Source organism: Mchenga conophoros, linkage group LG2, assembly GCF_057382185.1.
Source record: "Mchenga conophoros isolate Kocher_MC1m ecotype Shallow Benthic linkage group LG2, M_conophoros_male_GT1.1, whole genome shotgun sequence".
NCBI classification, from domain to species: domain Eukaryota; kingdom Metazoa; phylum Chordata; class Actinopteri; order Cichliformes; family Cichlidae; genus Mchenga; species Mchenga conophoros.
The window spans coordinates 21829641-21841765 of NC_140527.1; the positions used below are offsets into that span (position 1 = coordinate 21829641).

The 12125-nt window shown below is 44.3% G+C and overlaps 2 protein-coding genes across 3 annotated transcripts in view; one reads left to right on the top strand and one right to left on the bottom strand.

Annotated features, from left to right (window-relative positions):
- The window catches only part of aff2 (AF4/FMR2 family, member 2), a 207938-nt gene that overhangs the window by 113043 nt on the left and 82770 nt on the right, over positions 1–12125 (top strand). For both annotated transcript variants that reach the window (XM_085287892.1, XM_085287896.1), the window contains exons 7-8: positions 3823–3859; positions 6490–6550. In XM_085287892.1, the coding sequence (XP_085144018.1) occupies positions 3823–3859; positions 6490–6550 (98 nt within the window). The remainder of the gene's footprint in view (positions 1–3822; positions 3860–6489; positions 6551–12125) is intronic.
- LOC146581894 (uncharacterized) lies at positions 641–3421 on the bottom strand. Its single transcript, XM_085287923.1, has one exon. It carries the CDS (start codon positions 2302–2304, stop codon positions 745–747), a length of 1560 nt encoding a protein of 519 aa, XP_085144049.1. The 5' UTR covers positions 2305–3421; the 3' UTR covers positions 641–744.

The window sequence follows — 12125 nt, forward strand, 5'->3', positions numbered from 1 at the left end:
TAACTAGAAAAACTCAAAATAAACTTACACCGGTGGACAGGCAAAACACACAGCAAAATAAACGGTAGATCGCGACACAGACACTAAGAAACACAGGGCTAAAATACACAGAGGGAGCAATCAGGGAATGGGTAACAGGAGGGAAACACAGCTGGGGCAAATCAGGCCTAACGAGACAAGAGGAAGCAAAACCAGACATATTAACATCACACATGGACTTTCAAAGTAAAACAGGAAACATAACAGACTCACGGGCAGGCACTATAACAAAGGGAACAGAGACACTGACTGGATGTGGGGATACAGCAGAAAGGGGAGACAGCAACATGGAACACAGACAGAAAACCAGAACACTAAAACTCTAACCAAACCCCACCCAGAGAACCTAAACTAAGAATAATCCTAAAACCCATAAAGCAAAGCTAGAATATAATGAAATAACAAAATCAAAGAACCAAAAACACAAAAACACTGGGTCAACGACCCAGGGACCCTAACAGTACCCCCCCCTTAAGGGCTGGCTTCCAGACAGCCCAAACCAGAACACCAAAAACAAAAAAAACCAACCCAACCAGGGTGGGCGGTGGGGGAACCAGGACGGAGGGCACGAAACAAATGAAACACATTGAGCCAGAAACAAAAAAAAAAAAAAAAAAAAAAAAAAAAAGTGCAAACACTGGAGCCCGGAAAGCAACAGAACAAAAAACAGGCTCATGACAGGCGCAGGCAGCCAGGAAAAACTGTTCACAAAAAGTTCAGGGGGCCGGCCCGGAGGCTGACAGCACAATAGTCCAAACCCGGGCAGTTCAGGGGGCGGCCCAGAGGCTGACGGCCCAAGAGCCCAGAAAACAGTTCAGGAGGCCGGCCAGGCGGAAGGCACTGACGGCGACCGAGCAGGTCAGGAGGCCGGCCGGGCGGGAGGCAGCGACGGCGGAGCAGTACAGGGGGCCGTCCATGACGGCGGCGTAGGTCAGAGGGCTGTCCATGACGGCAACGACGTCCAGTCATCGGCCGGACAGAACGTGCAGGACGAGCAGGCCGGACAGGACGAGCAGGCCGTGCGGGAACAGACAGATTGGAGACCTCAGGGGCAGACAAAACTGAACCCTCGGAGGCTGGACCAGGCGGAGCTGCAGAGGCTGAGGCCGGACCAGGCGGAGCTGCAGAGGCTGAGGCCGGACCAGGCGGAGCTGCAGACTCGGAGGCCGGACCAGGCGGAGCTGCAGACTCGGAGGCCGGACCAGGCGGAGCTGCAGACTCGGAGGCCGGACCAGGCGTAGCAGAAGCCGAGGCAGAAGCTGGACCAGGCGTAGCCGAGGCAGAGGCTAATGGCGGCTGGATGGGCTCCTCGGGCCCTCCAGCTGAGGTGGCATGAGACTGAACGGGCTCCTCGGGCCCTCCAGCTGACGAGGCGTGAGACTGAACGGGCTCCTCGGGCCCTCCAGCTGACAAGGCGTGAGACTGAACGGGCTCCTCGGGCCCTCCAGCTGACGAGGCGTGAGACTGAACGGGCTCCTCGGGCCCTCCAGCTGACGAGGCGTGAGACTGAACGGGCTCCTCGGGCCCTCCAGCAGGAAGAGACGGCTGAAGCGATTCCTCGGACCCTCCAGCGGAGACAGGTGGCTGAAGCGGTTCCTCGGACCCTCCAGCGGAGACAGGTGGCTGAAGCGGTTCCTCGGACCCTCCAGCGGAGACAGGTGGCTGAACGGGCCCCTCGGACCCTCCAGCGGAGACAGGTGGCTGAACGGGCCCCTCGGACCCTCCAGCGGAGACAGGTGGCTGAACGGGCCCCTCGGACCCTCCAGCGGAGGCAGATTGCTGGACGGATGACAGAGGAGAGGAGTGACGATGGCGTCGCTTCCTTCTAGATGAGGGAACTGAAACTGGCGGAGATACGGAGACCTCCTCCTCATCCGGCCACATGGCCACCAGGAAAAAGGCAGGCGAATGGGCAGGCGAACAAGGTCCTGGCTGGTGTGAGGAAGGAGAGGCAGTCTGAGGTAGCGACGAGGCAGGTGGTGAGTGTGTGTTGTCCTGGGGCGGCGGTGAAGAAGTGGAAGTGAAGGTAGAGAGAGCAAGCTCGCCAGCCCTGACTTGCTCCCTCCAGGCAGCTATGGAGCTGCCCAGCACAGTGTCCATAGAAAACTGAGTAAGCCGAGGGTTGCTCCGAATGATGGCATACACAGCACTTAGCCCAACTGCCATGGTCCTCAAATCATTGGCCTGAGCAATGCGGTCAAGGAGCCTAATCATCCGCTCCATCTCAGCATCGAATCCAAAAGCTGAAGAGTCTGCAGGGTCCATGTTCTGGTCGCGATCTTCTGTTAGGTGTGGCTGTGTGCAGGCAGGAATAGGACCCAAGGTGCAGACTCCGGAGACAGACGTGAACTCAAAAAGGCTTTAATGCTGAACGCAACATGACATAACTAGAAAAACTCAAAATAAACTTACACCGGTGGACAGGCAAAACACACAGCAAAATAAACGGTAGATCGCAACACAGACACTAAGAAACACAGGGCTAAAATACACAGAGGGAGCAATCAGGGAATGGGTAACAGGAGGGAAACACAGCTGGGGCAAATCAGGCCTAACGAGACAAGAGGAAGCAAAACCAGACATATTAACATCACACATGGACTTTCAAAGTAAAACAGGAAACATAACAGACTCACGGGCAGGCACTATAACAAAGGGAACAGAGACACTGACTGGATGTGGGGATACAGCAGAAAGGGGAGACAGCAACATGGAACACAGACAGAAAACCAGAACACTAAAACTCTAACCAAACCCCACCCAGAGAACCTAAACTAAGAATAATCCTAAAACCCATAAAGCAAAGCTAGAATATAATGAAATAACAAAATCAAAGAACCAAAAACACAAAAACACTGGGTCAACGACCCAGGGACCCTAACACTGTGTTTGACTCACCAGTTCAATTATCTCTCAGAGCTCAACACAGCCAGCCTGTAATCAACAGAACAAATTCATCTGTCGAATAAAAAAAGAAAAAAGTTGAGGATCTGCAGATCACTTAGACTTTAGAAATAAATAAATAAGATAAAAACTACTTCAAGTTGAACGCTTTTCCACTTTATCGTTTAATCGTTCATCAAAAACAAGAAAACTGAGTGTGTATTTAACAGGAACAGTGATAACAGCCACAGCTGAAGAGTCAAGGAAACAAAGATCACCTACAGAAATGTCATCAGCAAAATAACTCTGTATCCTCACCTGCACTGTTTGTCTGTCATGTTTGAAAAGTGGCGTTCAGGCACAATAAAAGCAGACTGAAGATTTCAGAAGATCGATGTTCAAAGTTTCACCCGCCGCTACAAAAAAGGGAAGATTTACGACGCCTTGTAATATATATATCTAGAAGATTTGCCACATTAAAAGAAGCAGCAATGCTGTATTGAACATTTATCTCTGAGGTGACGATAACAATTCTCCCTGAAACAGCAGACTGATTTTTTTTGCCTCATGCTTTTATGAATTACTCTTAATATGCAAAGTGCCTCATTGGTGTTGGTGTGAGGTGAAGTAGGAATGTAAACACAGAGGCAGTAAGTCTGACTGAGTACTTAATGAATTAGGAAGGACTGTTGTGGCGCCTTCAGCCTCCAGCCTCACACTAATCCTGCGTCACAGTGAGTTTTAAGAATGAGGAGGAGCGTCGACGCGGGGAGATGAGAGGCTCTGAATTCTGTGTAATGGCATCCTTGTGCTGCTGTGAAATCAATAATGACATCTGTTGGTTTATTCATTCAACTCATCTCCCTCTGGCTTTCTCTTTCCTTCTCTCCCGCTCTCTAGGAGTCACAGCATGTGACCTCGGGCTACAACACCCAGAGTAAGTTTTCCCAGCGTAAACACTCACGTATGAGCTCTGCGATAATTAATGCTGCCGAGGCCATTAAAGGCAACGCCACCCAGGAGGAATGTGAGAAAGGCAGCTGACGTTGAAATGAAATCATTGCCACGGGAGGAGGGTAGTCGGAAAAACCTTTGCTTTTAACTTCCTGGGTTCATCTGAACAAGTAATCAGACAAACGTGATTACGTGATGAGTGGAAATCGGGGGCTTGTGTTTGAACTGACAGCATCACATTAGAGTAGATTAATGAGGGTAAAAGGTTCTGTCACAGTGTATATTAATTCATGCATAACATTTAAAAAGTAGCTCTTTCTTGAAAATGCGTCCACACGGCAGCAGTTGTATGATCTCCTGCGTTTTCTGTCATATAAATACTGTTAGAGGATTGATGTTAACCTCAACCGAAGTTTAGATAGTGAGGTCAACATATGCACAAACAATCACGCTGCTTTAAAAGCTCTTCAGACTCACTTTAAATGCTGAGTTTGAGGTTTTTTCCCCCTATTATTGGCTCTGTGTGATGTCAGGAAGCAGGGATGGCCTTATATGGTCATAGCACAGCTCTAGCTAACAAAACAGAAGCCCCACCCACCTGCTGCTTTGTCATTCATTTCTCAAATGAGTGACTGAGCCAGTCAGAAGAAAGATGTTTTAAGTTAAGGTCATTCTTTTAGCCAGTGAGCTCAGTGACACAAACATGTTGACAACCCCCCTGGCAACCACTGGTATTCTGTAAGTGATTGGCAAGTGGTTGCTGGATGTCACTCGCTTAAATCAGGCACTGTGAGAAGACTGTGCTGCTCCCAGATCCTCCACAGCAACTGCCAGCAACCTTCAACATCCACTCACAACCGTCTGGGGAATACGGAGGTCCCCTAGCGAGAGGTGGTTGTCAGTTGGTTGCTAACCAACCTGTGGGACCTGGGCAATCAGGCTGTTGTATAACATAAATATGGCTTATTTTAAACTGTGAATCATGTGAATCCTCTAGTATGATTTAGGAAGAAAAATACAGAGCTGGAAATAAGAATAACAGGCCCCTATAAAGATGTTTATACAATTAGATATCTAAAAACCTGTGTTGGTGGTGGAAGTTGCACACAGTAATGGATTAAATTGTTGATAAGTCAGCCAGGTGGGCCGGAGTAATTTACATATCTAGATCTGGGGCGATTGTGGCTCAAGAGTTGGGAGTTCGCCTTGTAATTGGAAGGTTGCTGTTTCGAGCCTCGGCTTGGACAGTCTCAGTCGTTGTGTCCTTGGGCAAGACACTTCACCCGTTGCCTACTGGTGGTGGTCAGAGGGCCCAGTGGCGCCAGTGTCCGGCAGCCTCGCCTCTGTCAGTGCACCCCAGGGTGGCTGTGGCTACAATGTGTGAAGGGGTGGATGACTGGATGTGTAAAGCGCTTTGGGGTCCATAGGAACTAGTATAAAGCGCTATACAAATACAGGCCATTTACCATTTTATCTGATCACATTCCAGGCTGATTTGAGATAATGAGACAATAATTAAAACAAGGTGTTAATGCTAACAATCAGATGTGATTATGTAGATAATGCGTCCAAATGCAGATTGCATATCAGAACCAGGTGTAAAAAGCTTTGATTCCTAAGACCTTATGGATATACCGCATATTTACAGATAACACATCTGGTTAATGGTGATGGTGTTAGAGGTTGAAAAACACCTTAAATACAGTTTTCTATTTCACCGGTGGCCTCTGGGCTCCTGTGTTTGTGTGTGTGTTCTTCCATCGGTTGAGACACCTCTGAAACCACAAAATAGGTCATTATGAATCAGTCAGAATAAAGCAACACGCCATAACACTGTCAAAAAGGTCCATAGTTGAGTCTAGCTGGTCATCCATTGCATCCGTTTTTAACATACTATCAAGCAGAGAGGAAAAACTGTTTTGCCACAGGTTGATAAAGTCATACAAAAAGCGATTACTTCAGGTTATTGCTGCAAAAGGTGGAAAAGGTGGTTCTACAAGCTACTGAATCATGGGATGCATTTAGTTATTCACAGTCCTGTGGAAACTTTCCTTTTTCACAGGACTCTATGCTAACTTCACCTAGTACTGCATATAGTACCTTACAGTATTTCCGACTCCCAGGGTTGATCAGATCATGAAAAGCTTTTCTGAGGTTGTTGCTCTTTGTTAAATCCATCTTGTAGTGTTTTGAGTTATTTGTGCCGTATATAAAGCTCAAGCATTTCCCCACTGGCAGGTTTTTCCTCTCTGTGTAAGAAAAGAAGAAATACGACTGACTGGAATATGAAATACAGCAAAAAGGATTCTGTTCACAGACTCCTCTGTATATCCACTTGGAAAATAAATAATCTCCTCGTTTTTGTCAGAGTGTTTCAGTTTGACTTTTATTGCAAAAGGACATTTACTTACTGTTTTTACCCCACAATCCTGTTACCAAAGCAAACAGATACACACTGGAACAGAGTGTCATATTTTCCAATGTGACAGTACTGCTGGTCTACAGTGATGTGAGTTTGGCTTCCTGTCAAACACTAATCAACACACACAGACACAAGTCTTGACACATGCAAAACTGTGATACAGTGATTGAATGTCCTCTGTTGTGTTGCAGAGCGATGTACTGTATCAGCTAACAAGCCTGCTGCTAAACCACCAACTGCACCGCAGAAGTCGTGAGTATATCTCTCTCTTTTTCTCTGACACACACACACACAGAGAAACTGAGAATTTCTGACCTGCTGCTGCTGCTTCTGCTGCGTTTGCCTCAAGGTAAAATTAAACTTGACTCTTGGATGAAATTCACTGGTGGTAGGAGGAGAAAAAAAAGATTGTGTGGATCAGAGCGGGAAAGTGCAGCTACATTAATTTAATGTGAGCCAGGAGCATATTGCAACATCTCTGGCTGCAACCCACTCCACGCATCATTCACAGAGCTGTACGGCAGGATGAGAGTAGAAAGGCACAAATCTCGACTTGTAAGGCCGCGTTATGACCCCGGTTTGCACTGCACGTTTGCTCGCGACGAGCTTAACGAGTCAAAAACGCAAGAGCAAGTGAGAAAGGAAGGATAAAACTGAGTGTCATTACGCTAGCTAGCCAGCTTAGCTCCTGCAGTGGTAACTTAACCCAACTTACCCTGATGTGGATTTGAGGCGGTTCATATTTTAACAGTGTCAGTAAGATCAAACTGCTGCGTCTCTCAGCTCATCTCAAGCCAAGCGCTAACCTCTGGGCATGAAACATCAAGCTAACGTAAAGTGTAAAAAACGTCAGTTTCTCCAGACACCCCTTTAGGCTCTCCAGAGGCAAATCAATCCCCAACTTCACAGATGAAACTGACATGTTTACAGCCTGGTACAAAAAAAAATCAGTTTTTAACCTTGAAAGTGAATTTCCTCATTTCATGACAACTACATACGGGGTGACTTTTTCCCCTTTTATGACTGACGCTTTGAAAAGCTTGAAAGGTGCCCCAGATGGCAAAAACTGCAGTTCCACTAGGTGCTGCTTGAGGTTGGCTCCAGATACATGTAAGTCCCCACAGACTCCCATGTTAAAATGTCCAACATATTTACAGCTGGGTACAAAGATGGTTTTGACTTCTATGGAGAGTTTTTCCCCTGTCATATCAGCTGTGATTATATGATTTTTTTTTTAATAACTCATCCACTTGCTAGCACCTGCTCATCTGTTGCTTTGAGTCATTAAGCTGGACCTCTCTGCTGTGTTACTGGCTATTCCATGTCTGAAATTGTGTCAAGAAATTGGTGGAGAAGCTTGTTGCAAATAGCAGCGGTTTCCCTAACTCAAACTGAAAAGTGACACATAAGAAAATCTGAAAACTGTGTAACCAGATAGGAGTCAGAAGTCATGTGACTTGTATACCAACTACCACCTTACCTGCCTCTCCATCCTCTCCATTGTTCTTTCAATCATGGAAAACGACATTAACTGGCAACCTAGTAACCTAAAATGTGAGAAGAAGGGGTAGTCAGTAAATGAGTCAGCAATACATCTGCTAAATATACTTAGACTTTATCCTGAAAGTTGTTTCTTAAGAGAGTCATAGTTACTCCCGCCGTTTACCCATGCTTCATTGAATTTCTTCACTTTGACATTCAGAGCACTGGGCAGAAATCACATCGCGTCAACACCCACCGTGGGCCTTCGCGATGCTTTGTTTTAATTAACTAATTAAACAAGTTAAAATTAAACTCCGTCTATATATGTATCCATCTCTTCTCTTTTGCTTATTCATATCAGGGTTTCATAATTCTTTAAAATAGCTTGCATGTAAAGTTTATCAGCAGCCACAAACTGTTTAATTACACAGAAATTTATTTTTAAATAAGTCTTTATTATATACAGTATAATGCTGTAACAATGTAGCAAGCTGCTTTTTGCAGAACAAAGAACAAAGCTGTGGAATGTTTGTAGTTTTTTCAACACTTTTTACTGCAGTACACTTTAAATAAAGTTGTCTAACACTTAAAAATAATCACAGACACAGTTGAACCCCACTTATGCTAACTTTAGCCATTTTGCCAAATACATTTTGAGCTAAGCTAGCTAGCTAATTAGTTAGCGAGAGCTAATGAAAGCTTGTCATTTCAGCTTTACAAAGCCAGAGATATTAGAAAGGTTAAACAAACCACTTGAAAAATCCCAAATAGGAGGAGGAACTCTGTAGTGCCAAAGATGATAATATTATGACCCATATTTTTTCTGTCCTATTCCCTAAAAGTCTAATCTCTGCAGTGCTACTGTAACACCTGGAAAAACAGTGTTTGAAGACTGAGCCACAAATAAAATTATTGCAACAGTGTGCTCGCTGTCTCGTAGCCTTTGAAATGGTGGTTTTGAAGTCAGGGACCAGGTCTGCGACCGTGCTGACCTGTTGCTGTCTTTAATGGTTGCTGTCCTGCACACGCTAGTCTCCTTGTTAAAGATATTTCAGTATCTAAGGAAGAGGATTTTGATCTGCTGTCACACCATATCATATAAAGTAGTACAACTCTCGTGTTACTACATCTAATGAGAGTTTTTAAGTGTCAAGTGTGATGCATTATTTATACACTTTATTAAAAACCTCATTTAAGGGTTAGAGAGTATTTGGTGAGGATGGCGTCAAAAAGCACTCTCCTAAAAAAGACTTGATGGGTAGGAGATGATGCAAAAATCCTGCAACTTAAGAAAAAGTCAAGGCAGTCTTGTAAGTTAGCGGTAATTCAGCTGGATGGTTTGATTAAAGTCCCAGGTCAAAATGTAAGTTCTCATTTCCTTCACTTTAGATATGCAGTTAAATAGTTAATTATATCTCCATTAGGATGAAGTCTGTGGGAGCTGCAGTGCTTTCTGTGCCGTTTTATGCTAAGCTTTCAAAGCTGATAAGCCCTTTCCTGTTGATTACTCATGTATACCCCACAGTGCAATTTTTTCCCCAATCTTGTATTCAAACATAAATGCTGCTTTGTTTATTAGGGTGAAATAATTGTTATTGGTTAAAAACAATGCCTAGTTTACTGCTGCCATTAGGCCATTCTCTGTTTTCACTGTGATGCTCAACAGGCGTAAAATGTTCTCTTTAATGAATAGGCCTACCTCGTCTTATTCAACAGTAAATGAGCTGTTTAGGCTAATTGCTATATTCTTTGCTGAATGTTTACTATGTCTGGCTTTACAGAAAACTCATCCAGCTGTAATCCTTCTCCAGGCTCAGTACCTTAATGCCCAATAAGAAAAACACAGTGAATTCTGCTGTTTCATTATAGTCGATAGCGCAGTGAGTAAGAAGTTTTGTGACACTGTGATCCAATCACATGATATTCATTTAGGCAAATGCATGAAAAAGCCTCCTTTAGTGAACCAGTTTTTGAGCTTTGCTGGCTCAGAAACACAGATAACACCTTGGTTAGTGTCTGTGAAGGTTCTCAGTCATCCAGGTCATTGTAGTCAAAGGAGCTTTCAAAGAAAAGCGTCTGGACTTCTTTAAGTTGTTTGAAGACGTTTCACCTCTCATCCAAGAAGCTTCTTCAGTTCTAAGGTCAAATGGCGGAGACTCCCAGATTTAAACCCAGTGGGAGTTTCCCCCTTAAGAGGGACAAAGAACCCCCTGATCTCTCACCCGAAACCCTGGCTGATTGAGACCCACACCCGTTTTCACACCTTGGCTGATGTGATTAGAGGAACATCAGGGGGTCCTTTGTCCCTCTTTGGGGGGAAACTCCCACTGGGTTTAAATCTGGGAGTCTCCGCCATTTGACCTTAGAACTGAAGAGGCTTCTCGGATGAGAGGTGAAACGTCTTCAAGCAACTTAAAGAAGTCCAGACGCTTTTCTTTGAAAGCTCCTTTGACCACCTTGGTTAGGGTGCATTTGTCAACAAAAAGCGCTTTGTATAAAATAAAATATAATGCTAAAAAACGCTTAAAGACTTTTTACTGCAGTACACTTTAAGTAAAGTTGTCTGACACTTAAAAAATAAGTCACAGACACAGTTGAACCCCACTTATGCTAACTTTAGCCATTTTGCCAAATACATTTTGAGCTAAGCTAGCTAGCTAGTTAGCGAGAGCTAATGAAAGCTTGTCATTTCAGCTTTACAAAGCCAGAGACATTAGAAAGGATAAACAAACCACTTGAAGAATCCCAAATAGGAGGAGGAACCCTGAAGTGCCAAAAATGCCAGTTAAATAAGTTTACAGCAAAAATCATTACCAGTTTCCTTACAGGTAGAACACAAACCCCTACATTATCATTGGAAAAGTGCTACCTTTGGTGTCCAGCAATCATTAACCATAAAACTGGGGTCCAGGTGGTGGTATTACTACGCAGGTAAAGTCTAAAATAGCAGCCTGCCAAAACTTTCCTCAACATTTGTTTTTAAAATGCAGTTATTAATAATAATAATAAGAAATACTTTATCGCAGTCAAAACATGAAAAACAAGATTAAAAACATATCTAATATCGATATCAGAAAACAAAATAGTTCAGAAAGATAAAAGATTATACCAAAGAAGAAACTCGATCAGATAGAAAATGCAAAAAAGTGAATTCATAAATCTAAACCTGATACAGGAAGTAGCTTAAAGCTAAAATGAAGCAGGTGTTGTTGCATTACGTGGTAGAGATTTTTTTTCTACCATGTACAGTAAGTAATCACGGTGTTAATCATTCACAGCTAATGTTTTGCTTAAAAGACAACAAACTATGACCCAAATTAGTTTACAGTTTCAGTGATCAGCTGTATAAACCTCGGATTTTGAATCTCAGGGACCTCGACCTCCAGGTCAGAGGTCAAGTTTTCTGAAAGTCTTGCGAATGTGATGAAGAAGACATAATCTTAACTCTGACAGTGAACTTATGCTAAGACGATGAACACGTTAGCGTACCGTTATCCGTCCACTCCATCCAACTTCCACTTTACGCACTGTTTTGGTCTCCGGAGGGAAAACTGTGGCTCTTTATCTGCTGAGCGCTACGCTGTGCTCCAGGGAGACGAGTGTCCAGGCAACCGTGTGTACATTTAGATTTGCAGGGTGAGCAGATGCACATGTGGAAGTATTGAGTAATTAGCTTAGCGTGGCTTTGATTGTGGCTCCTCCTCGAGTGATGGAGCTCTGGTAGCGCTGAACTTTTACCAATAAAAGGACTCAATTTTATAAAGGCAATTAAGAGCATCTGCACCTAGTAGAAATGTGATGTTCTGCTTTCTAAGCTCTGCATGTCATGGATGCTTTAGTCCATAAAAGTGCGTCTGTCCTCCTTATTCTCTCTTGTGCATTTTATTCATTTCCCTGCCATGCTTCCCTTCCTCGCTCTCTCTCCCTCTCTCTCTATTCAGCCTGCATCTCCCTCTCTTTCAGTCGCTGCCACCACCACTCGCTCCCCTTCACTTCCCCATCATTATCATCTCCATCTCACTCACTATCTCTCTCTCTCCATCTGTCCCTTCTTATGAAATAAAATATGAATCCATTATTCATTCATTCAAACATATCTATCATCGCCGTGTGCAGCGCCGTGCCCCTTATCTGCAAAGCTTTTTCTTATTGTGCTTCGGTTATTCACGACTCATACAGCCCCATCTGAAAACACCACAACACTGGGGAGTATTTTTTAGCGGTGCAAGCACTGACAAGAGTGGTTCGTGAGGCAGTAAAAATCCCCTTAGGGGATTCTCCTGTCATAACAATAGCAGTGCAAGCTTAAAATAACAGTAGTTTGTGTGGAGGGTTTATATAAAGC

Bases quoted from the DNA above. Each gene is read 5' to 3' on its own strand.
- LOC146581894 (XM_085287923.1), bottom strand. From the start codon at position 2,304: ATGGACCCTGCAGACTCTTCAGCTTTTGGATTCGATGCTGAGATGGAG.